Genomic DNA, 27,381 nt, shown 5'->3' on the forward strand with positions numbered 1-27,381 from the left:
GGCAATGAAAGATTAGTACCCAAAATGACTGCTAGTCCTTTGTTTATTGATCAGTCTGAGCATGGACTAGAATTCATCCTCTAATTGGTAACAAGAAAAACTTGGATGGGGAAGCACATCATTGGTTAAGGCAGCACAGCAAGTTTGAATTTGGCTGCCTCTACTTTCAATATTGGTTGACGTCAAGAGCAGACATTGGCGTTGTAGTTAAGAGTATCAAGAGAGTTAGTAAGTATGAATTTAGGGTCATATTTTATGCCTGGTCCTTATCTTTTGGTGAAATGATTTCTAATATCATCTCAGACTAAATGATATGGGATATTTCTACCTGCAGATTCTAAGGTATTAAGATAAAGCTCAAAGTAGATATGTTTTCCTTATCTTCCTAAAATTTTAGATTAAAGATGCCAAAAATTTGTGTGTGTATGTGTCAAAGCATTTGAACAGCCCTTGTAGACTATTACAACGTTTGTTCTGTACCAGGCACTGTATTTTTTTTTTAAATTAATTAATTTTTTATTATACTTTAAGTTCTAGGGTACATGTGCACAACGTGCAGGTTTGTTACATATGTATACATGTGCCATGTTGGTGTGCTGCACCCATTAACTCGCCATTGACATTAGGTATATCTCCTAATGCTATCCCTCCCCCCACCCCACAACAGGCTCCAGTGTGTGATGTTCCCCTTCCTGTGTCCAAGTGTTCTCCTTGTTCAATTTCCACCTATGAGTGAGAGCATGCAGTGTTTGGTTTTCTGTTCTTGCAATAGTTTGCTGAGAATGATGGTTTCTAGCTGCATCCATGTCCCTATAAAGGACACGAACTCATCCTTTTTTATGGCTGCATAGTATTCCATGGTGTATATGTGCCACATTTTCTTAATCCAGTCTGTCATTGATAGACATTTGGGTTGGTTCCAAGTCTTTGCTATTGTGAATAGTGCCGCAATAAACGTATGTGTGCAGGTGTCTTTATAGCAGCATGATTTATAATCCATTGGGTACATACCCAGTAATGGGATGGCTGGGTCAAATGGTATTTCTAGTTCTAGATCCTTGAGGAATCGCCACACTGTTTTTCACAATGTTTGAACTAATTTGCAGTCCCACCAACAGTGTAAAAGTGTTCCTATTTCTCCACATCCTTTCCAGCACCTGTTGTTTCCTGAGTTTTTAATGATCGCCATTCTAACTGGTGTAAGATGGCATCTCATTGTGGTTTTGATTTGCATTTCTCTGATGGCGAGTGATGATGAGCATTTTTTTCATGTGTCTGTTGGCTGCATAAATGTCTTCTTTTGAGAAGTGTCTGTTCATATCCTTTGCCCACTTTTTGATGGGGTTGTTTGTTTTTTTCTTGTAAATTTGTTTGAGTTCTTTGTAGGTTCTGGATATTAGCCCTTTGTCAGATGAGTAGATTGCAAAAATTTTCTCCCATTCTGTAGGTTGCCTGTTCACTCTGATGGTAGTTTCTTTTGCTGTGCAGAAGCTCTTTAGTTTAATTAGATGTGATTTGTCAATTTTGGCTTTTGTTGCCATTGCTTTTGGTGTTTTGGACATGAAGTGCTTGCCCATGCCCATGTCCTGAATGGTATTGCCTAGGTTTTCTTCTAGGGTTTTTATGGTTTTAGGTCTAACATTTAAGTCTCTAATCCATCTTGAATTAATTTTCGAATAAGGTGTAAGGAAGGAATCCAGTTTCAGCTTTCTACATATGGCTAGCCAGTTTTCCCAGCACCATTTATTAAATAGGGAATCCTTTCCCCATTTCTTGTTTTTGTCAGGTTTGTCAAATATCAGATGGTTGTAGATGTGTGGTATTATTTCTGAGGCCTCTGTTCTGTTCCATTGGTCTATATCTCTGTTTTGGTACCAGTACCATGCTGTTTTGGTTACTGTAGCCTTGTAGTATAGTTTGAAGTCAGGTAGTGTGATGCCTCCAGCTTTGTTCTTTTTGCTTAGGATTGTCTTGGCAATGTGGGCTCTTTTTTGGTTCCATATGAACTTTAAAGCAGTTTTTTCCAATTCTGTGAAGAACGTCATTGGTAGCTTGATGGGGATGCCATTGAATCTATAAATTATCTTGGGCAGTATGGCCTTTTTCACAATATTTATTCTTCTTATCCATGAGCATGGAATATTCTTTCATTTGTTTGTGTCCTCTTTTATTTCATTGAGCAGTAGTTTGTAGTTCTCCTTGAAGAGGTCCTTCACATCCCTTGTAAGTTGGATTCCTAGGTATTTTATTCTATTTGAAGCAATTGTGAATGGGAGTTCACTCATGATTTGGCTCTCTGTTTCTTTGTTATTGGTGTATAAGAATGCTTGTCCCTGTCTCTACTAAAAAATACAAAAAACTAGCCAGGCAAGGTGGCGGGTGCCTGTAGTCCCAGCTACTTGGGAGGCTGAGGCAGGAGAATGGCATAAACCTGGGAGGCGGAGCTTGCATTGAGCTGAGATCTGGCCACTGCACTCCAGCCTGGGCGACAGAGCAAGACTCCACCTCAAAAAAAAAAAAAAAAAAAAAAAAGAATGCTTGTGATTTTTGCACATTGATTTTGTATCCTGAGACTTTGCTGAAGTTCCTTATCAGCTTAAGGAGGTTTTGGGCTGAGATCATGGGGTTTTCTAAATATACAATCATGTCATCTGCAAACAGGGACAACTTGACTTCCTCTTTTCCTAATTGAATACCCTTTATTTCTTTCTCCTGCCTGATTGCCCTGGCCGGCACTTCCAACACTATGTTGAATAGGTGAGAGAGGGCATCCCTGTCTTGTGCCAGTTTTCAAAGGGAATGCTTCCAGTTTTTGCCCATTTGGTATGATATTGGCTGTGGGTTTGTCATAAATAGCTCTTATTATTTTGAGATACGTTCCACCAATACCAACCTTATTGAGAGTTTTTAGCATGAAGGGCTGTTGAATTTTGTCAAAGCCAGGCATGGTATTATGTATATTGCATGTATTTATTATTATATTTAGTTCTCACAGCAACCCTATACAATAATTACAATTCCTTCCTTTCACTAAGGCATAGGGTGTTTAAATAAACTAGCCACTGTACAGGATGGCATAAAATTGTAGCAGAGCCAAAACTCAAACATGTCTCTGTCTGACTCAAAAACATAGTCTCATTCTCCAAGAGCCAGGCAACAACCTGAAAGCTCTGAGTTGACTTTTCTTGTTTTGTGGATGAATGCAATCATCTCAGGACCCAGATAAACAGAAGTCTTTCTTTCTTATTTGTATTTCTCAGTACTAGGCCAGTCAGGACAAACTCTGTTCTCCATGGCCACGATCTTGAAGAAATTTAGATTCATCCAAAGGAAATCAGGTATTGAAACATGTGTTTATGTGTATTGATTAATCTTCTGCCTGTTCTAGAAACATTTGAAGAAATGTAACAAAAACCAAATATCCTGAAACTCCCTAATGAACCTGATCTCTCTCTCTCTGTCTTTCTTTTTCTCTCTCATAGGTCTTTTGCCTGTATTTCTCTGGTAGAATTTACTAAATAATTATATAATGTGTCTTTTTATTGTACTTGACTGTTTTCATCAAGGTAATCTTGGGGGCAGAGACTTCTTTTGTTAGCCAGGGCACTCTAGTTGAACAGAAATTACACACACACACACACACACACACACAGAGGAACTGGCTCATGGTGGCTAAAAAGTCTCAAAATCTGCAGGCCAAAGGCTTGAGAACCAGGAGTCCTGATGGTGTAAGTTCCACTCAGAGTCTGAAGGGAGGAGAAGACAGATGTCCCAGCTCAGAGACCTTTAGGCAGAGAGAAAATTCTGTCTTGCTCAGCCTTCGGTTCTTGTCAGGCCTCCAGTGGATTAGATGAGGCTCACCGACACTGGGGAAGGAATCTGCTTTCCTCAGTCTACCAATGCATAGGTTAATCTCATTCAGCAACATCCTCACAGACACACCCAGAATAATCTTTCACCAAATATCTAGACACTTTGGCCCAGCCAAATCGACACATAAAATTCACTTCCACACTTTCTTACTAATGCATGCATTCTCTCCAATATGGGGCACTGGGCCTTGCAAGGAGTAAGTGCTCCATACATATTTACTAAATGACAAGCAATGAGATTATCCTTAGCCTATGACTTAGATATAGACAATCAATTATTAATACCCTATCATTTTTCCCCACTCTGAGAACCCAAACTGAAAAATGTTGGGATTACCTCTTTTCGCAATATGATATTCTCTGAATGCATACTCAAGTTTTGACCTTCCCTGTCTGTTCCTGTTTAGTATTCATGCTGGCTTAACTCATTGATTGATCAAGTAACCATTGAGCATATGCTGTGTTAACACTCTGAACAAGATCCTGTGAGAGGTGCTAATATGAATGGTGTTTAGCCTGATAAATAAAGTGTGGCAAACCTGTGGCTTCTGTGCATTTATTTTTATTGATTTATTTTTTAACCAACCTTTGCTATGTAAAGAATAACATCGATGATCGATGACAGGAACTTGAATTTGGATCTGTGTACATGTTCCATTTCAGACTCACCATGAAATGAAGTGCTTGCATTTGTCATTGTTGATTTTATAATACACTTTTGCACCTTTTGGGTAAAATTTTGCAACCAATGTAACTGAGGCAGCCTGGTATGAAAGCAACCCTGGAGGTGGAAATAGAAGACTAGAATTTAAATCTTGGTTATGCCTCCTATTGGTTTTATGATTTTTGTCATTTGACCTGTGTCTATTCAGAGTTTCTTTGCTAGAATGAGGGAGTTGACTAGAATTTATCGATCTCAGTAGTCAGCCTCCTCAGGCACAGAAAAATCTTGGATATATATCCTGAGACAGTTTTCCCATTTCCACATTGAAGACAACGTTCTATTTTAGAGCAATAATGAATTATATTATTTAAGGATATATGTTTCAGAGTTCAGACTCATGCCTATGGGTTTGAATTCTAGTTCTGCCACTTTCTTACTGTGCAGACTTTAGCAAGTCAGTTATTGTTTGTGAGCCTCAGTTTTCTCACCAGTAAAGTAGTGTGAGTAATAACTATCATATTATATCATTACAAGCATAAAATGAAATAAGAGTACTTGGCACAAAGAAGGATCTTAATTTTTAGCTTTTAAAAAAAACTATATATGTTTATATGCCATATGTACATATATTCTCAATTCTATTATAGACTATATTTATTATGTTTTTCATAGTCATTAGTTTCACTTAGGAATTGGTTGACCCTTGTGAGATACATGGTTTGACCACTTTTGACCTTGATATTCTTCAGAAAATAAGACAATTAGAAATATCTGATTGTAATTTTGATGCAAAATATTTTATAATCACGGCTAAAATGATCCCAGGAGTGGAATCATACACATAAATTCTTTTCTTTATTCTAATAATATTACTGTTAGTGTCTATGCCGAGCACGTATGTTATGTGTTGAGACAAAAAATTCTTTGTATGTTTGTTTATAACATTCCCAGCTCTTATTCCACTGAAGTCTATATTTACCTAGTTTCTTTCTTTTGTTTTCCTCTAACATTCATGCTATTTTAATCAATGTTCTTTCATTTGCAAGCCCCCAATCAGTTTGACCCCAAAGACTTTCAGTTTGCCCTTGCTACTCATAAGCATACTTACGACAATGCATGCCTCCCATTCTTTTCTTATATTTACAACAATCTTTTTATTGAGACAAATGCGTTCACTTTTTTCATGCTTGTGTTTAAGATCTCACTGAGTTCAGCAAAAGATATTAAACATTCCCTCAAGACTTTCTTTTTCTCTAGACCTTTATTTCCTAACTCCAGAGTATTTGCCCAGGTCTATAGGCCCCTCTCTCTTTTGCTTTCTTACCACTCCATCCACTTTCTTCTGTTTCCTATTGCCCAACTGGCTTCACTTACACAAAAACATTTGTTATTTGTACAAAGTGCAACATATAATTGTCCTACTGTATTTGTTTGCTATAACAAAATACCATAGACTAGGTTGCTTATAAACAACAGATATTTATTTCTCATAGTTCTGGAGGTGAGAAAGTTCAATATCCAGGCACTACTGGCAGATTTGGTATCTGGTGAGAGCCTACATTCTGGTTCATAGACAGCATTCCATTTGTTGCGTCTCCATATGGCAGAATGAATAAAGTTTCTGGAGTCTTCTTTATAATGGCACTAATCCATTCATGAAGTTTTCATCCCATGACCTAACAATACTGTTGTATTGGGGGTTATCTTGCAACATATGAATTTTGGGGAACATAAACTTGCAACATATGAATTTTGGGGAACATATGATTTTTTGGGTAACATAGGCAGTGAAGCAGGAAATTTTCCCTGACCCCTTCATGGGCAGGAACGGGAGAGTGCCTATTTCACAGAGGTCTTATCAGATAATAAAATTCTCCATTAAATGGCAAAACAAATAACTATTTGGGATTCCTGGGTCTGTGGTGCCTACTCTTCCAAAATGAGATTATTAAGGCTAATATATTCTCTGACTCTGTGTATACAAAGACAGGGAGCAGAAATAATATTGCTAGCCAGTCCACATACCTCAATCACATTTAATTTCACAAAATTTACTTCTAATAAGCATTGTTCCAACTAACAAACCATCTGGTGCTCGTCTAGAGATGGCTGAAGTGTACCTGATTCCAGTATTTTAGGTGTTAAATCTCCGTTCTAACATTGTGAATCCTTAACTGGAGTATTCAAATATTAACTAGCTTCCTCTAGGATATAAATTAATATGTGTACCACAGTCTATGTGAATTATTTTAATTATATTACAGGCCATACACAAATTATATATAAGTTTAGTCTTTCTGAGTATTGCAAGTTGAGTCTGTGAGAGAAAAAGTTAGGATGAATTGAGAATAACTAGAATTCAGAATTATTTTTCATTAAGTGATGACTGTTAACTCATATTCCTGGCTAGGTAGCAAGTCCTATGAAGTGTGATTTTCTCCTAACAGCTAAAGAGCAGGAAAAAAAATGGATTTATTCTAGTTAATGACTTGCTTTTACTATTTTTATTTAAAAAATGAAGTAAATTGTTTCATTTTTCTTGGTGCTATTACTATTAAAAAGATAGATCTTCCAAATTTTAGGAAACTCTGAATCTAAATCCTATATTGCTCTCACTTCCTTTTTCTCTTTGTCTCTCTTCTGTTGTAGCCCTTCCCTCACTGCTAAGCCTTCATCCTGACTCTACCCTGCCCCCACTGCCTTTTGTTCTTCAGAAGACACTCATTAACATTTGCTAATGTATGCTAATGAGCAATAATTAGCATCTCTAATGTGAACAAAAGCAGTGCTACAAAGGAAGGGTAAAGATGTGTACAGAGTTCAGCCAGCCTTTTATGCTTCTTTATGCCTTAGGAACAATCCTCTTCTTTCAGTTCTTTCACAATTCTTTAGTGTTTTTTGTTTGTTTCATTTTGTTTGCTTATCCGTGAACCCTGACAACCATTCTTCTTCTTGAGTTGGAATATTGCAAAAAGGCTGTGGAGGACAGAAAGATTCCTTTTTGTCCTAAATAATCCAAGGATATAAGCCTAGCTGCTAAGAGGTTTTAATGCACATTTGTATCTTCATCTGGTTGTTATTTTGGTATCCTATTACTAGCAAAGATTTTTAACCAGAAAGCCTCATACAAGATAATGTATTTCATTTTACAACACTTATTTACAGTGGTTGCCCTTTACGGTGGTAATTGCAATGTGAAAGCATACACTCTGAATATATATTATGACAGCATGGTTAAATAAGAAATGTTCCCTCCCTCAAACAATCTAAATGCAAAGAAAATGCAAGACTCACCACTTACTTTTTCATAACCACAGAGGGCTCTAACTGTTTTTGTAAATAGCTATTTATTTATTGAATATGTATAGTTTTTTTTTTGAAAAGGCCAACCCTCCAAACCACATAGAGTAAGAGCTGTTTTTGTTCTTTCTGTAGACTGATGGTGTCGTGAAATACCTAATTGCAGTTTCTCACAAATACTCCAGCATGTAATTTGCCATTTGCAGAACCAGGCTTCACATTTCATATTTGCTCTTCCAGCTCAGGGGTGGTAGAATCTGGAAACATACCAGCAACCCACTTCACTCAGCCTGTGTTTAATTATAATTTCACGTACAATAAAAGCAGAAGGAAAACGTGCAAAAAAATTGGTGTGCATCCCTTTCCCCACCTTCTTACGTATATAAAAAAGATTTATTTCCATTGTAAAAGGATAGAATGGGGATCTTTATTTTGAGTAGATTTTCTATTTTTATTCTTTCTGCTCGCCTCAGAGTTAGTGTCCTCTCTCTGTGACCTCGGAGTAAAATGTGTTTCTCCGTAGGCTTCATCCTGTTCTATTTATCAACTATATTGTATTTATCAACTATTTTATATTGTGTTTTTAATAAAGCAGACATCAGCAGCTATTTGTTTTCTGCCTCTGAGGGCCCAAAGAGTCTCAAAAAATGAATGTAATCTAGAAGGAAAAACATTGAAGAGTGACAGCTATTATAACAGTTGCAATTTTTGCCTGCCTCCCTCTTTTGGATTGGTGAGTCCTACCAAAAACCAAACCTATTATTCTCTTTGTAATTTTGAAACCACAGAGATTGAAAATAACTATTTAGTAGCTCCAAGATATTATAATGTTTGAAAATATGACCAGTTTTGGGGGCATTTGTTACACAAGTTCCCAGTAGGGTGTTTTTGAATGTCTGTGCCCTCTGGTTTTCACAAAACTGATCTTAAGGAAGATAAGATACTGGTACACACAGAAGAAATATCAGCCTAGGTCTGTCTCATTAAATCTTGTCCCCAGATACTTTGATGATATTTAAGTGTGATGATCTCATTCTGTGTTTCTCACTCCTGATAAGTTTTTAAATGTCTTATAGCTTACAGGTTTATTAAGGTATTTGATTTATATAAGAACTAAATATTCTGTTCATTCAATGGCTTTTGAGATATGTTTAATTCCATTATTTGAAGGACTTGGGATTGTTATAAACAAATGGCACAAGCTTCTTTTTGTCTTGACCTAGAAGTAGCAAAAATAAAGGGAGCTGCTTTGTTAACCTGAGCGAGATTTAATAATCTTGGGTATATTTTATTCTAGAGTAAGAAGAATTGCATCCCTTTATTTTTATTCAGTTTTGTAGACAGTAGCTTCTGTTCCCTACTTCACAACCACCAATAGTGTTATCATAAATTCAGAGAGTTGGGCGGTATTAGTCCATTTTTGCAGTGCTATAAAGAACTACCTGAGACAGGGTAACCTGTAAAGAAACTAGGTTTAATTGGCTCATGGTTCTGCAGCCTGTACAGAAAGCATGGCTGCGCCGGGCGTGGTGGCTCAAGCCTATAATCCCAGCACTTTGGGAGGCCGAGACGGGCGGATCACGAGGTCAGGAAATCGAGACCATCCTGACTAACACGGTGAAACCCCGTCTCTATTGAAAAATAGAAAAAAACTAGCCGGGCGAGGTGGCGGGCGCCTGTAGTCCCAGCTACTCAGGAGGCTGAGGCAGGAGAATGGCGTAAACCCGGGAGGCGGAGCTTGCAGTGAGCCGAGATCGCGCCACTGCACTCCAGCCTGGGGGACAGAGCGAGACTCCGTCTCAAAAAAAAAAAAAAAAAAAAAAAAAGGCAAGCATGGCTGCTTTCTGCTATCCAGCCCCCTCATGGCGGCCTGGGGAAACTTACAATCATGGCAGAAGGCAAAGTTGAGGAAGGAGGCACCTCCTACATGGCCGGAGCAGGAGGAAGAGAGAAGGGGAAGGTGCTACACACTTAAACAACAAGATCTTGTGAGAACTCACTATTCCAAGCACAGCAAAGGGAAAGTCTGTGCCCATGATCCAGTCATCTCCCATCAGGCACCTCTTCCAACACTGGAGATTACAATTAGACATGAGATTTTGGCAGGGACACAAATTTGAACCATATCATGGGCCATTCTCTTTATGGAGATGATGCCTGAATATGATTCGGTGACACAATCTAGCATCCAAGTGGCTCATTGTTGGGCAATTCTTCTTTAGTCTTCTTTAGGGCCAACTTTACCCATTCCTTTTAAAATTTGGATTGATTTACTTTTTATTTGGTTTTAAGAAAAGCAAAATATCTATGTGCTGTTCTTGGCCTACCTTATATGCATATACATACATATACATGTATAATTTTCTTCATATCAAAATATGCATCCCCATCATTCTTATTGCTCTAATCAGAAATTAGTAATTTGAGGGGCAACTGAATGACCTTATACCTAGAATTTTCAGAGTATAATATTACACAGTGTGTATTCATAAGAATGCTGCCTTTTAAAGAGATGTTTTAATATCATAGCTTATTTTTTATAGTTTCGCTGGTCTCTTTTCCCTCTTCTCTCTTTTTTTTTCCCCCTGAGAAGAGAGATTTCATGTTTTTGGTAAGGGGCTCATAATTTCCTTATAGAATATGACAAATTTCAGTTTGGAATACAGTATCTTAAAACAATTATTTTATTCACATTTTCTATCTTTTCACTTTCAAATTCTTGTTAAAGCAAAGTATTAATAGTACAGATAGCTGAAGGTGGTCTGACTTTAGTTAACGTGAGGTTACACATAATATGTAAATATATTAAAAATATTTATCATATGTAGCAAGACAAAAATGCAAAATTTTGCTTTATATTTATTATTTTCCATTATCATTTACTGTAATTCTCACCCCATATTTATTCTTTTACTTCTCTTTCTGTTTCTCTCCTTTCTCCTCTCATTCTTTTTCTTTCTTGTCTTCTGCCTACCCCATCTTTTTTTTTTTAATTAATAAATGTATTTTTTTATTATACTTTAAGTTCTAGGGTACATATGCACAATGTGCAGGTTTGTTACATATGTATACATGTGCCATGTTGGTGTGTTGCACCCATTAACTCGTTATTTACATTAGGAATGTCTCCTAATGCTATTCCTCCCCACTCCCCTGACCCCACAACAGGCCCCTGTGTGTGATGTTCCTCTCCCTTTGTCCAAGTGTTCTCATTGTTCAATTCCCATCTATGAGTGAGAACATGCGGTGTTTGGTTTTCTGTCCTTGGGATAGTTTGCTGAGAATGATGGTTTCCAGCTTCATCCATGTCCCTACAAAGGACATGAACTCATCCTTTTTTATGGCTGCATAGTATTCCATGGTGTATATGTGCCACATTTTCTTTTCTTTTTTTTTTTATTATTATACTTTAAGTTCTAGGGTACATGTGCATAACGTGCAGGTTTGTTACATATGTATACTTGTGCCATGTTGGCGTGCTGCACCCATCAACTCGTCAGCACCCATCAACTCGTCATTTACATCAGGTATAACTCCAAATGCAATCCCTCCCCTACCCCATCTTTTAGTTCCATACTTTTGAATTCCTATAGTGGACTCAAATATAAGCAAGAGGTGGTATATTAGTAAGTTGTTCAGTCTTTTAACAATGTATCAGTCAGAGAATCACAGCCCAGGGATAAACCAAAAGCAGAAATAAAACTGAGGAATTAATAATCTAATTCATGTTGTTTGCTTTACATTATAGCTGGTTCATTTCATAGCCTACATCTTCAATTTCTCAATTCTCATTAGGTCTTTCTTATCAGCATATAAGAACATTCTATCTAGTGAAAATAGCTGTATCCTCTTACTCATTGCCCATCAGCTCATAAAGCCACTTGAATTCAGCTTTTTGCCCACACAACTGCACTAAACCTATGCCTGGAAGATGAAGATCATCAATATCTCTACATTGTCAGATCCAGTGGTCAATTTTCAGTCCTCAATGTACTTAGCAACTTACGATACATCTCTGATGCACATCTTCCGCCATCTGCAATCTCCGACTTTCCTTCTACTTAAGAGCTGATTGTTCATTTTTAGTCTCTTCAGTTTGTTCTTCTCCTGTTCCTCACCATTTTGAGTCTCCTTTTTCTGTTTTGTTTACACTCATTTTCTTTGTTATCTCATCTGGTCTTATGGCTTTAAATACAATGTATATGTTGATGATTCCCTGATTCATATTTCCAGTCCAGACCTTTCTTCTGAACTCCAGGCTCAAATATTCAACTGTCTACTTAATGTCATGCTTGGATGTCTAGATGGCACCTGAAATCCAATGGGTCTGATTAAACTCCTGAACTTCAACAGCTCCTACCTAAGCTATTCTCCCTACAGTCTTCCATCTTCTTTTCCTGCAGTTCCATTCTTCAGGTGCTCAAGCAAAGTACCCGTGGTTATCCTTGATTTCTCTATTTCTCTAACATCCCACAGGGATGACATGGGTTCATTTATGCCTGTCATGTCATTGATTAACATCCCTGTCAAGAAAGTTTAGTCTGAGGTAAAAGACATGCAATTTTTATGAGAAGGGTCAATGTTGACATTTCTCATACACAAAAAAGAATCCTGAGAAGAAACACAAAAAAGCTAAATAATACATTGCTGTTGTAGCTCAAGTAGACTGAATAAGATACACATACCTAATCTTGAAACTTGTTATAAAGTCTTTTTTTTTTTTTTTTTAAGAAGGAGTCTCACTTTGTGGCCCAGGCTGGAGTGCAGTGGCATAATCTCAGCTCGCTGCAACCTCTGCCTCCTGGGTTCAAGTGATTCTCCTGACTCAGCCTCCTGAGTAGCTGCAATTGTAGGCACACACCACCAAGCCCAGCTAATTTTTGTATTTGTAGTAGAGGCAGGGTTTCACCTAGTTGTCCAGGCTGGTCTTGAACTCTTGACCTCAAGTGATCTGCCCACCTCGGCCTCCCAAAGTGCTGAGATTACAGGCATGAGCCACTGTGCCTGGCCTATAAAGTCATTCTTTTGCATCAAATAGTAAGACTCATTACAGGCAGTGGTATTTTCTTTTACCATTTACAAACCCCTATTCAAGAGCATTTTCTCTGCATTCCTTTGTGATCACACAATAAACGGTAATTCAATAAGTGAATTTTCAGTTTCCAAAATAATAGCTTGGAGCTATAAACATTGCTTCAAGAGGTAAATGTGGGTCAGAGAAAAAGGCAATGCCATTCAACTTTTCTGGCCACGTGGTCACTGTGTTATCCTGAAAAAACATAGACTACTTTCAGTTTTATAGATTAAAAAAGAAGCCCCAGAACAATATCCACTTTTCTGAACGACTCCTATGCCTCTGAAATGTGACATTTTGCTGTTGTTTCTTTTTACTGTTTTTAATTACTGAGTCTATCTGCATGAAATGAGGATCTGGGTTGCCTAGGAGTTCATCTGCTCCTATTGCATATTCCTCTTTTAACTACACATACTTCAATGCAGTTTTGCTTGCTGCCTCCAACATTTTGACAGACTTCCCCTCCTCTTCCTTCACTATCCTCCCATCACTCTCTAGGAGAGAAGGTTATTTTTAAAGTGCATGATCAATAGGCATTGGGGAGCAACTAAGGCATGAAGAGATCACATGATTGGGAATAAGGTACTAGGGACTGCTGGGAGAAGCAATGGCAACAGGCCACCTCAGAGATTGTCTGAGAAAGGAAAGATGGTTTGTAGCTCCCATTCAAATATTCTGAGTTATCTCTTTGCACAGGTTTTTGTCTTGGAGGGGGTTCTTAACATGGTTCTTTAGCATTGCTTTAGGTTGAAGGAGATATAGGCCAGTGCTGATAGTTACTTTTCAGGCCAAATAATGTTCCATTAAAATCGAGCTTGGTCTCAGGATCTTGATAGTGTCTTAAATCTCCTGGTCATAGTGCTTCTATTTACTTCTTAATGCTGATGACGCCTTTGCTGAGGGTTTGAATCAAGAACAAAACAAGAATTATCACAATGACTATAAAAAAATGACTGTTCCATGATCAGACAAAGGAATGCTGTTAAGCAAAGAAGGCACCTAAGGAGAACGTGGAGACGATCAGGCACAGACCAGAATCACTATTGGAAAACCAACTCAAGAGGAGGGAATGGATCATTTCTGCAGCTTTCTTCATTGCATCACTAGGAAATCATAGCTGTGTTTTAGTTCTCTACTTGCCATCACAGGGAATGTCTTCCCTTATGGACTTTTAAGTTTTATTTAATGGTTATTTATAACTATTCTTTCTGTGCCAGAGAAGATGATTCATGATTCTAGTCCTGCTTTTTCTCTCCCTTGGTTATTAGAGGAAACTGAGTTGTTGCTTATCTCTTCGGCTTGGGATACCTTATTCTGCTCTTTTTATTTAGTATATAATCCTTCCTAAAGATTTGCTTATATTTTTGTTCATTTAGTAGATTTTTCTATTTTATTTAATTGACTTTATATTATCACATTCTAGTGAAATAATCATCAGAAATCAGCCTAATACATTGTGCAAATGTTTTAAAAATTTGCTTTGGCTATGCATATTGCAAAGTAGGCTGTGGGTCAGCATTTGCTATTTGTCCTCAGCTGTTTCTTCTTTATATATAGCTGATAAGACCCTGCCCCAATGCTAATCTTATATCATTAAAATTCTTTCCTACAGAATCCTTCTTTGACTGAAGAAGCTTAGTGGTGACATTAATTGCAAATAAAAGACCATGACCTATTGTAGAATGTGGAATATCTCCTTAGAAGTGTCTGCCTTCATTATTGCAAACTCTCAGTAGTGACATAAAGATCTTTGTCCTGTGTAGATTCAGTTGCAGCCAGCAACAGAAGGCATATGTTCACTCTGAACAAAAGAACATTTATTTTCACATTCTGTGGCTGATGTTGAGTGATAACATTTTTGCATATCCTAAATTTTTTTACCCAGATGCTGTTTAAAGGCAAAAAGTGCTTTTACAATAATCTTCTTTGTGAATGGAATTTACACTCTTGGTATGTGTTGCCTTTTCAATATGCCTGTCAAGTTCTGAATAATAACCTTTGACAGTGAGTGAACAGAAACAAAACCGGAGGTTGTTTCATCTGTTCACAGCAACATTGTTTGTCATCTTTGCTTTTTTGGACAAATGCCATTCCACCTTAAATAAAAATATGATAAAATTCATGTTTTATAAGCAAATTAATAGACTTTGGTTTTTAACAAATATTCTAATTTTTCTAAGGCAAGAAACCTGTGGTGAATGAACATTAAGTTGACAAGAGAAAAATTTGCCAGTAAACATATTTTTCATATTACTGTAGCATTAAAAATTTTGTAAAACTTTTATATGTCTTTATAAAAATGAAGCAAAGCTAAAAACAAGATGCTATATGGGGTGAGGAATAAACAGAAAAAGGGTCCTTTGTCTTGGAAAGAACTGTAAAATCACCTATCTCCATATTGCCAAAGGGAATCACATATTGGGAAATTTAGGCTATATTAATATAATACCTATAAAAATAATTGAAACAGAAAAGATCTGGCTTTAAGCATTTTTCTAAAGACTTTTTCATACTTGGTAAAAATGGTTGAAATAAATTATTCTCTAGTTTTATGTAGTTAATTTGGTTATTAACCTAATTGGTATGGGCATGTGGATATAGCTTTATTAACAATTCAATTTCTCGTGAAATAAAATAACCCAACAAACCCCAACTCTACCTATTGCAATACAGAATTCATTTTGGTTGAAGTTATTTTGAATTGAGCTGATAACTTATAACTTTGAATGGAGCTTATAACAGTTATGTTTTGCAAATCCCTGAAGATTATGAAATAGAAAAATCTTTGCATGGCATTGTATAAGATGCTGTAGCTGCATATCTTTAATAAATCGTGCTCATTTTCACAAGTTTATGGAAAAATTGTATTAACTGCACAAAAATGTTATGATAAAAACAATAAAAGTAAAAACTACTTACTAACAATTGTACAGGCATTTAAATAATTGCTGTACTGTTTTCTTTCCTCAACAGTACAAATCAAAGTGGAGGAAAAAGAAGACGAGACAGAGGAAAGCTCAAGTAAGTGGTGATGGGCCCACTTGGGATATGTTTCCTATGGAATACCTGTAAATTCAAGGAATTTATCCTCTTATCTTGTGGACTTGAGCTACCACATATAAGCAGAAGTGTGTGTGGATAACTTTTGATGGTCTCACAGAAGGAATCAAGTTCAGCAAACAGAATCCCCACTCTAGATTCCATCCAGTTGGCGTTGTAGGGGCCAAGACCGTGGTCCCTTGAATGTTCGCTGAAAAATCAACAAGCAAAAGGCATATTAATAGGAGAAAAGGCATATAATGTCTTGGAACATGTATTCATTAAAGCCTTAGGATGAAGACCCAAAGATAGAGAAAATTGTTCATTTTAATGCTTAGGTTCAACAAAGTATGGACAGCAGTATAGAAATATGATTGGACAAAAAGGGTATAATCTAATGTTTACACACTGAGTGGGGAAATGCAACAAGGCCTGTCTGCCTAGATTCTTCTTGGCCTCTCTAAGCAAGCATTTCTTTCTTCTGGGTGTGGGACAGGACCCTCTTTGGAATGAGGGTCTTATGATCTACACTCAAACAAGGTAGGGCGAATGATTTCTTGATGACCAATTTTTACACAGACAGGCAGAGGGAATGTTAAAGTAGTATTTTTAGGTTTTATGCATTTGAGGAGAATGTTTATTCTGCTGCTATTGGGTAGAATGTTCTGTGTATGTCTGCTAAGTCTATTTGATCTATAATGTTGTTCATGTCTGCTGTTTTCTTATTGATTTTCTGTCTAGATGTTCTATACATTATGGAATGTAATGTAGGGTATTGAAGTTTCCTACTATAATTATATTGCTGTATGTTTTCTTTCCTGAGTTTGGTTAATGTTTACTTTATATATTTAGGTGCTTTTGATGTTGGATGCATATATACTTATAATTGTGATATCTTCCTGGTAAATTGACCCTTTTATTACTATATAATGCCCTTATTTGTTGCTTATGGCAGATTTATACTAAAAGTTTATTTTGCCCAATATAAGTATAGCCACCCCTGTTCTTTTTTAGCTACCATTTGCATGGCATATCATTTTCCATTCCTTCACTTTCACCCTGTGCGTGTCCTTAAATCTAAAGTGAGTCTTTTGTAGTTAGCATATAGTTGGACCTTGTTTCTTTTCTTTGGTTTGTTTTTTAATTCATTCAGCCACTTTACGTCTTTTGATTGGGAAGTTCAATCCACTTAAATTTAAAGTTATTACTGACAGAGCAAGATTTACTTTTGCCTTTTTGTTCATTGTTTTCTGTTTTAAAGCTCTTTTGTCCCTTTTTTATCTCATGCTATTCTTTTTTATATTTTATTGATTTTTATTACAGTGATACACTTTGATTCCTTTCTTTTTTTCTTTTGTGTATCTTCTATAGAAATTTTATTGTGGTTACCATGGGACTTAAGTTCAACATCTTATAATTATAAAAGTCCTATTTTAGGCAGAAAACAATTTAACCTCAATTGCATACTAAAACTCTACACTTTTACTTTCCCTGACACTTAGTGTTATTGATGTCTTGATTTATATATTTTTATATTATGCATTCATTAACATATTTTTATAGCTACTTTTAATACTTTTGAACTTTTAAAATAAAATTAAAAGTTATCAATACACTGTCATTAAAGTATTATAGTATCCTGTATTTGTCTATATATTTACCTTTACCAGAGAGTTTTATATTTTCATGTGATTTTGTCTTGCTCTTTAGTGTCCTCTCATTTCAACTTGAAGAACTTCCTTTAGCATTACTTCTAAGAAAAGTCTAGGGGTGATTAACTTAGGTTTTGTTTGTCTGAGAGTCTTTATTTATCCTTCATTTATAAAGGACAGACTTGCTGAGCATAGTATTCTTTGTTGGCAGGTTTTTTCTTTTCAGCACTTTGAAAATATCATCCTACTTTCTTCTGGCCTGCATAGTTTCTGCTAAGAAATCACTGATAGTCTTATGAAGGTTTCCTTGTACATGACAAGTTGCTTTTCTGTTTCTTTCAAAATTCTGTCTTTATCTTTGACTTCTGGCAATTTAGGTGTAATATGTCTTGATGTGGATTTATTTGGGTTCATATAATGTAGGATCTGTGGGCTTCAGAATCTGAAGGTCCATTTCCTTCCCCAGATTTGGGAAGATTTTGTCTATTACTTTCTTTGAATAGTCTTTGTGTCCTTTTCTTTCTTTTATTGTCCTTCAGAACTCCCATAGTGTATATATTGGTCTGCTTGTTGAAACCTCATAAAACTTTCTTCACTTTTTCTTATTCTTTTTATGGTTTTGCTCTGCTAACTATTTCAAACATCCTATTTTTCAATTTGGTAATTCTTTCTTTTGCTTGATTGAGTCTGCTGTTGGACCTCTGTAGTGAATTTTTGTTACTGTATTCTTCAGTTATTGTGTTAAGTTATTGTCTTGTATTCTTCAATATTTATCTCTGGTTATTTTTATATTTTTATTTCTATGTTGAAATTCTCACTTTGTTCGTGCATTTTTCTTCTGAATTTGTTGAGCATCTTTATGAGTTAATTTTAATAGTCTGTTAAGTAATTAATATATCTCCATTATATTAGGGCTTGTTTCTGGAGCTTTATCTTCTTCTCTTGTTTGGGGCATGTTTTCCCATTTCTTTATTTTTCTTGATTATTTTTGTTTGTTTTGGCATCCATATATTAGAAAAAACAGATTCCTTTCCCAGCCTTCAGGAGAAGGACCAGCCTTGTACAGGAGAAGACTTTCACCAATGAGGCAGGCCAGAGATTCTTGGGCCTCTCAAACATTTCGTGTGTATGCATCCTCTCTGGACTTGTGTGTCTAGGGAGGACACACAAAATCCCTCAATAAGAGGGATTTTTCAGCTGACCTTTTTCTTTTTAAGAATTCATAATCTCTTGTTCCCTCCAGTATTCTTCTGTCATAACATGTGCCTTCTGGGGAAGCAGCATGTCCTGAGTTCTTTTTTTTGTTTCCAGTGGCCCCCAGGCATCAACAGTATGCTGGGTCCTGTCCATGCTCTGAGACTGGCCATTCCCTTAGGCAGCCTCCTGAAAAGTCTGAACATTGGGTATATATTTCAGTCTTTTCTTTCCCATTTCAGGGGCAAGTCAAGAACTGGAATTCTTGCCAATTATGTCATGCTGAACTGGGTGGGGAAAGGAGCTCTGGTGAATGAGTACAAACTAGTTCAAAAGGTCACCTTTGTTCTCCGTGGCCCTGGACCATCTAGAATATAATGGGTCCTATTAGTGCTCTAGGAGACAAGTGGGACAGAAGCCAGTCCAGTCATCCTTTCCAAAAGTTGGAGGGAGTGTTGGTTACACTATCCAACTGTTTCTCCCCAGAGAGGTGCAGATTTGGTGTTTATCATCTGGTTACTCTGTGCTAAGTTGGGGGAGGGGCTACTGTGAGTGAGGCATACTATTCAAATGGCTATCTTTGCTCTCATTGGTTCCCAACCAGAGGTCTTTTCCTGTCAGTACTCAGATTCTGGCAAGACAGAAACCAGTCCTTTGGGAACCCCCAGAAAAATCAGAATGTTGGACACATGGTTCAGTTGTTTTCTCCCCTCCCCAGGGAGAAACTAGGAGATGGTGGGTTCTTCCCAATTATATGGAGTTGTGTTAGCAGAGAGGGACTGTGGTATGAGGGTGTGTCAGATTTTTCTACCAGCTACTTAGCTGATTCTGTGTTCATCTAGGGTACAGGTACCTTTCAACTAGTTTCCGAATTTCTCACGAAGGGAGCTTATCTCCACATTGTGGTTGAACGTCTGTGGAGGAAAGGAGAGTCCAGGGCTTCCTATTCTCTCATCTTGTTGACGTCATCCCAGTACTTTCGTTTTAATACAAAAAACACTAAAATTCAGAGCACCTAGTAGCTGCTTGGGTTTGTGAGTTTTTCGTGGGTGAATTGTTTCTCACCTCCTGTCAAGTTTTTGTCCTTTCTTTAATTAGTGACCAATGTGGCTAATAAAAGCTGGGTAAATATTCAGAATGCCACGATGGGGTTCAAATAACATACATTTGCCACAAAATTAAACAAACAGAAACTCGTTCTTGATTCGGATGACAGAATATATACAGTTTTCCAAGCCCAGTTAGAAAAGTTATTATAGGTCGGGCACGGTGTCTCAAGCCTGTAATCCCAGCACTTTGGGAGGCCAAGGCAAGTGAATGACTTGAGGCAAGGAATTCAAGACCATCCTGGCCAGCATGGTGAAACCCCATCTCTACTAAAAATACAAAAAATTAGCTGGGCTTGATGGCTTGCACCTGTAGTCCTAGCTACTCAGGAGGCTGACACAGGATAATTGTTTGAACTCTGGAGCTGGAGGTTGCAGTGAGCTGAGATTGTGCTATTGCACTCCAGCCTGGGTGACAGAGCAAAATTGTGTCTCAAAAAAAAAGAAAAAAAAAAAAGGAAAGTTATTCTGTTTCTCTCTCTGCTACCTGACATTTAGTAATATAGGTAATATTTAAGTCTTATACCTGAAATATCAATAAAAAAGTTCTAACAAGTGGTAATTAAAGATAATTTTGAAAAAAAAAGGATGACTCACACGTATGTGAAAAGAACATATTTATCTAATAAAACAACTTGTGAGATGCTATAATCAGTTCAAAGGAAAGTCCAAAGAATAGATACATTTATAGATAATAAATATTGAAATGATTGTACAAATGAAGGCAAAGTTGTTTTTTGAAAGGGGGCTTGTCTCTCCATTGGAAAGAGTTCATTTGTATGTCTACAGATAAAAAGTGTTTTATATTGCTTTATATGGTTATGTATAATTTTCAAAGTTGTCATATAGTTCTCATAAAATCAGAATCAGACAACACAGAAAGGCATACTGTAGATAATTCATAGTTTTCATTGAAATATAATTTTTTCTCCATGGTAGCCTCTATTTAAGAGAATAATGATAACTGTAATATTTAATTTTTTACAATAGTTTATGCTAAATGTTAGAAGAAGTTAGGAGCAATAGAAATGAAACTGAAGTAGTAATATTATGTTATAAACTTTGTGAAGGAAATTTTATCTTTTATCGTAATTATATCTCTATTCTTTACCTGGAAGCATCCTAAAAAGTTATGAACACATGAGTCTTTCATTGTTGATTGATGATAAAACAAAATAATGCTGTCATTATTCTCAATTTTACATTAAATTTATAAGTTACCTATTTCTATTCATAAGAAATAAATGATCAAGCAAATGTGTATACTACTTTTTTTTAAAGAAAAGAACAAAAATATTTACAAAAAGGAGAAAAATATTTAGAATCAATAATGAAGAAAATTTAAATTGGGAGGAACCTCAAGGGTTGAATGAATTTCTCCAAAATTATTCTAGTTTGTAGCACCTCTTTAACGTTCCTCTTCTTTGTTCTAAGATAGAAATAGTAATAAATATGAACTGGGTAACCACTCAACAATTGCATAATGGAATGGTAATCTCTAAACTTGGACTTATTTGAATGGTCTTAGAGGTCATGGTATGATATTAACCACCAAGCTGTTTAGTTACTCAAGTAAATGAAGACTAGAACTTCTTCAAAAACTTATTAAAATTTGGGAATCCACATTCACCTATTTGAGTCGATGAATCACAATGGAAATGGAAATCTAGATACATTTATTTAAATGACGGGCTGTGAAGTATGTATGCCATGAGGCCTCTCATCATGATGTGGAGAATTGCTAGATTATGGTGTCAGATGTGTAATAATAGTTATTAAAAACTAAGAATAAGCTTGGTAGTGGGAGGAAGCACTTTCTGACATCACTCATTGAATCAACTGCTATGTTTAGGTGAAGAGGAAGAGGAGGAGGAAGGTAAACTACCTCGAAGAGAGAGCTTGAGACCAAAGAGGAAACGGACCAGAGATGTTATCAATGAGGATGACCCAGAACCTGAACCAGAGGATGAAGAAACAAGGAAGGCAAGAGAAAAAGAGAGGAGGAGGAGGCTAAAGAGAGGAGCGTAAGTTAGTTCTGATATCCTTTCAAAAGCTCCAGTGTTGAAGAAGATCACTCCTTTTAGATACTCTTTGACCTTAAAATTGGTAATTAAAACTACTTTTCGAAAGACAGCCTTAATCTGATGATGCTCTTTTATTCTACTCGATTAAATGTATTTTAATAGTTAAAATATAATTTTAAAATGAATGTATATTAAAAATGGACCATAAGAAATTCTCTTATGAAGGATCTGAATTATCATAGGTCATTGACATATTACAGTTAATTTAAAGATTTTAAAATTATCCCACTAATTGTATGCATTGTTATCTAGGTTAAGTAGAAACTCTTAAACAGTGAGCACACATCACTTTATCTTACAGAGCAGGGTTTGGAAAATTATGGCTAAATCCAGCCCAAGAGCTAAGAGTGGTTTTTACAGCTTTAAAGGGTCATTAATAAAAAGCAAAGATGAATATGGGACAGAGTTGTATATCTTACTCAAGGCTTAAAATATTAACTATTTGGCCCTTTACAGAAAGAAAGTGTGCTGACCCCTATTACAGAGGATTTGGGTTGTCATTTTATTTTTAATACAACTCAGTTATCTTTCAGTTCCACCAGGAAAACATTTTAGTGAATGCCGACTTTGTGTAGAATAATAAATTAAATGCTGTTTAGGAAAAATCCAAGAAAATACTTTTCTTGTCTTTGCTTTTTGGAAATTTGCAGATAGCAGGCAGGTAGGAAAAGTGTGCATGTAAAACACCTCTAATAAGAGAAAACCTCGAATGCAAGAGAACAGTCAACCTGTTCCACAACCCACAGGTAATAGGGCCATGTGAATCACCATCGGGTGGTAGAATCTCCTCCAAACACTCCTAAGACTTTAAAGCAAGAGGAAATTTCTACGGTGTCCTTCCAAGATGACACACTTTTGTACTCAATAGCTCTAACTATTGTATTGTTCTTTATAAATGATCGTCATGAAAAACAACTGTATGAAAAATTTGTCAAGTAGAGAAGCTTAGCATTAACAGACGATGGTTCCTTTTAGAATAAGAATAACGTCATCTACTTCACGTCTTAGTTTTCCTCCTCTTCTTCCCCATCTTCTCCTTTCTCCCTTCTGAATACCAAGACAAAACTTGCTTTTAAATTTTGTCTCTAGTATTTTTAATTTATATCTGCTTTTAAAGTTTCTTCACGCTTTATTCCTTTCAAAAATAAAATGCAACACAATTTTAAGTCCCACGTATTACTACGATTGTTAGTTCCATTATTATGTAGTAATAGTTCCTATTTAGCAAAGCTTATGCTTTCCAACAGCGGTATTTCATTGAGAAAACATCACTAATTGATGTATGCATGATATAGGTTGTGTTCCAAAATTTGCTTTTCTTCTTTATTTGTGCCTCAAAAAAATCCTTTTAAAAAGATGAGTTGGGCAGGAATTCCTCTGCTGTCTTGGTCTGCTGACAGCCCTCATGGCAACTGCTCAATCTCTAGGAAATGGGGCCATGTGAAGCAACTGGATCCTGTGGCTATGACAGTGTCTCTCCCTAGCTGGTCTCACTTTCATTTTGATCTTGAGAATCAAGATCCCTTACCTCCCACTCTTCCACATAACCAAACTGTCTCCATAGGTTTTGCAAATTGTATTTTTACTGCGACAATTTGCGCATCTATTATAAATAGTATCAGAAATTAGTTGTGATTATTGATAGTTCTGTTCTCTGTTTTAGAGTCCATTTTCTATTGTTCATTTTGAAGATAAGCATCTATCTTTTTTTAAAAAAGAAAATCTTAGATAATATTTTTGAGAAAGATTAGTAGGCAAATCAGGGCACATTTATTTGGGTTAATTAATTCAAGGCCTTTTTAATTTAAATATTCAAGTAATGCTTCAGGGAATTTCCCTTGCATTGACACAACATTTGAAACCAACTAAAACCAAGGTTGTAATGCTAACTATCTTTGGAGGCAGTTAAAAAAACACTGCCTTGTTAGACATTTTGGAGTATTTCCAGTAATATTACAGGCTTTTCCTGACCCAGTTTTAAGTGAATAAGTAATATATTCATAGCAGTGAGAAATTCAGCATATTATGCCTTCTTCTTCCTAACAACTGTTGTTTAAATATATCAAACTTAAGATAGAAAACCATTCTTGCACAGATTAGCCTGAAAATTTAGATGAGGCATGCCTATGCCTTTTAATATGATTAGCCCTTTCTTTGAGAGATTCTAGAAAAGTAGGTTTCCTGTAATGCTGGTTAGAAAAGTATTTTAATTACCTTCATATTTGAGGGTATCTTATGTGTCAGCAACTGCACCCTGTAACACAGCATGATCCTCCTGGTGAAATAAACAATTAACAACAGAGACGTAAAAGATATACCAATCTGGGATCATTTAGTACCGAAATAATCGTCTTTCTATACCATAATAATCTCAGAGGTCGTTCTTCTATTTTAGTGTACTTTGAGCACTGGGTTTATGATGATAACCCTGAGCTATCCAGAAAAGTTTTGTACACATATGTTTATTCAATAAATTATTTACCCACCTCTACTTTTGTGCGGCATAATTTACTAATATCTTTGGGATACTTGGATATGAGCATGTAATTGCCTGCAATCTTGCAATCTTCAAAAGTCCATAATATAGTAAGGGACAGGCCACTTAGATACAAATTATTATGACATATGACATTCTATGTGTCCCAGCGAAATACAAACAAAGTAGCTTGGAGTCTCAGAGAAGCGAAAACTGTTCCCATAGGCATAATTAGAAAAGGGATTATTAAAGACATTTCATATGATTTTTAAAGGACTTGAAATTTGGACAAGCTGAACTTATAAACTGATTAGTGTTAGAACTGTTTCTATTAAAGGGTTTCCGAAAGTTGGCATGTAGATTTAGTTACCTGGCAAATCCACACATCAGATAGGTAATTCTTTCATTCTTTGATGATGTTGGATTAGAGATGCTGTTTTACAGGTGATTCTTAATGGAAGTTCAGTAATGTAAAACTTTAAGGTAACTATATATAAATATGAATTATTTTGAAATGGTTGGCAAGTTAAAGGCTTAACATATCAAGCAATTAAAGTATTAATCATAAAGATTTTTTCTAATTGACTTTATTACTGATAATTTCTTGCCATCTATTTTATTTTATTTTTGCTAGTTTCTGAAAATATTTCAGTAAAACTGCTATGTAATTTAGAGTTATTTCTATGTTTGCATGGAAACAATTATAATCATTTTAATTAAAACACATCTTTACCTCCTAAGACAAACTAACTCACTTATCATTCTAATTGGCAAATAAAAAAAACCTGTGGATATAGATGCAGTAAAAAAAAATCCTGAGATATTTTATGCCGTGGCTGCACAGCATCATAGGCTTTCATATGATAAACACCAAATAATTAAATAGAAACAACTCAATGCTTATCAGAGATGTATCTTAGAAGAGTGTACTTCCCTGGTTCTCTTGAACCATGATGATTCTTCTAAGCAAAATGTTTGGATTGTCCAAAAAACAAACTGTCGGTAGGAAGTGTTATTTTAAAGGGTTAATATGAATTTTTGTTTCAGTACTCATAGCACGATTAAAAACTATAGATTGGTGGCAAAGAAAGGAGATTGAAAGTCATTTTGTAGGGTAAACTATACAACTGTGGATATGTCCTGTTCCTCAGCTAGAACTTTAAAAAGCAGCTTTTGCCTTATTTCTACTGTGTCTAGTCATGAGCTTAGTGAAAAATAAATTGTTTTTCTGAGTAATACTAAACTGGATTACAATTTTTGTTATTGGTCCGTATCTAGTGAGGGGAGAAACTTCAACAGTTAATTGAACAGAGAGAATTTAATAAGTGAATTGTTAGGAGGTATAAATAATGTTAATTAGACTACAGAAAAGGTAAAAAGATAAAGTATCATGGTGATGGTAACTACTGGAAGCAGCTACCATCCCAAGGGCTGGAGGAACAATGGAAAGGGTTAAAATGAAAACACTGTAGCCTGGGTGTTTTATTTCACTTGTAGTGGCTGCTATCAGATGCTAAAACCCAGGAGCTAAAACTCAGCCTCTGCAGAGGGGCTGATGCTCTGTGGCGTTGGTTTCTATGGGAGAGGTGATGAAGCTGGTTCTGCTAGCTTGTAGCAGATTGGTAATAGGGATTCACTTGCAGTACGGCAAGGATGCTCAGCTCCAGGAGTGAAGAAGTGATGCTAAGGAGGAAGTGTCACCCCTCAAAGCAAATAGGAAGCAGAGAGGAAGCCACAGGAAAGATGGAGATCCTCTTCAGTATCCCCTGTTGTCAGAGTCTATATTGACCCCGCTAACAAAGCAGAAATATGACTCACAAAATACCAGCCCCAGCACCACAACGTTAATGTGTAGGAGGGTGTGTTTGAAGTTGGGACAATAGCTTAACAACTGAAATAATCTATTGCCAAAAAAACTGATCTCTATGATACGGTATTGCATGCCTCGATTTAAAATTATGTTGCTCTTGTTTAGATTTTGTTTTGAGCTCTGGACCCTATAGTGTTTTTGTAATACTAGGAACACAGAAAAGAAAAGCTACGTCTCCTGCTCAGTAGGAACTAAATTCCTTTGAAGGAATCCTTCAAAGGATTCACTTCCATCAAATATATTTCAAGGTGAATTTTACCAACTGAAGTTATAAGTTTAATTAACAGATAACAGATTAAGTTACCTTTGAGAAATGGAATTTTATTTTTCCCGATTTCAATTTTTCTTTCTTTCTTTCTCTTGAGACAGGGCTAACAAAATGTTTAAGGGCAAAGACATCTTCACCCTTAATTTATTATCCTTATTGAAAAACAAAATATTTAAATGAAATGTAGAATTGAGGGAAGGTATACAAGGGAACAAAGAAGAGAGGGAAATATCTTGATATATCTGTAATTATTCTTTCCACAGATTTTCTAGTTCAGAGAGTTTGAGGCTCTAGACATAAAAGAATTGCTTAGGCTGGGTGTGGTGGCTTATGCCTGTAATCCCAGCACTTTGGGAGGCCAGGGCGGGTGGATCACCTGAGGTCAGGAGTTTGAGACCAGCCTGGCCAACATGGTGAAACTGCGTCTCTAATAAAAATACAAAAATTACCTGGGCAAGATGACAGGTGCTTGTAATCCCAGCTACTGGGAAGGCTGAGGCAGCAGAATTGCTGGAACCTGAGAGGCGGAGGTTGCAGTGAGCCGAGATTGTCCCACTGCACTCCAGCCTGGGCAACAGAAGGAGACTCTGTCTCAAAAAACAAGCAAACAAACAAACAAACAAAAAACCCAGCTCATGCCTATAATCCCAGTACTTTGGGAGGCCAAGGCGGGCAGATCACCTGAGGTCGGGAGTTCGAGACCAGCCTGGCCAAGATGGTGAAACCGATCTCTATTAAAAATATAAAAATTAGCCGGGTGAGGTGGTGGGTGCCTGTAATCC

At 36.4% G+C, this 27,381-nt stretch overlaps 2 protein-coding genes across 2 annotated transcripts in view; both read left to right on the plus strand.

Annotated features, from left to right (window-relative positions):
- Window positions 1-27,381, plus strand: part of ANXA1 (annexin A1) — an 897,109-nt gene that overhangs the window by 399,271 nt on the left and 470,457 nt on the right. The window lies entirely within an intron of this gene.
- The window catches only part of TMC1 (transmembrane channel like 1), a 178,196-nt gene that overhangs the window by 21,312 nt on the left and 129,503 nt on the right, over window positions 1-27,381 (plus strand). The window contains exons 3-4 of the mRNA XM_050760710.1: window positions 15,884-15,931; window positions 21,754-21,925. Coding sequence (XP_050616667.1) covers window positions 15,884-15,931; window positions 21,754-21,925 — 220 coding nt within the window. The remainder of the gene's footprint in view (window positions 1-15,883; window positions 15,932-21,753; window positions 21,926-27,381) is intronic.

Source organism: Macaca thibetana, chromosome 15 (genome assembly GCF_024542745.1).
Source record: "Macaca thibetana thibetana isolate TM-01 chromosome 15, ASM2454274v1, whole genome shotgun sequence".
In the NCBI taxonomy this organism is placed as follows: Eukaryota; Metazoa; Chordata; class Mammalia; order Primates; family Cercopithecidae; genus Macaca; species Macaca thibetana.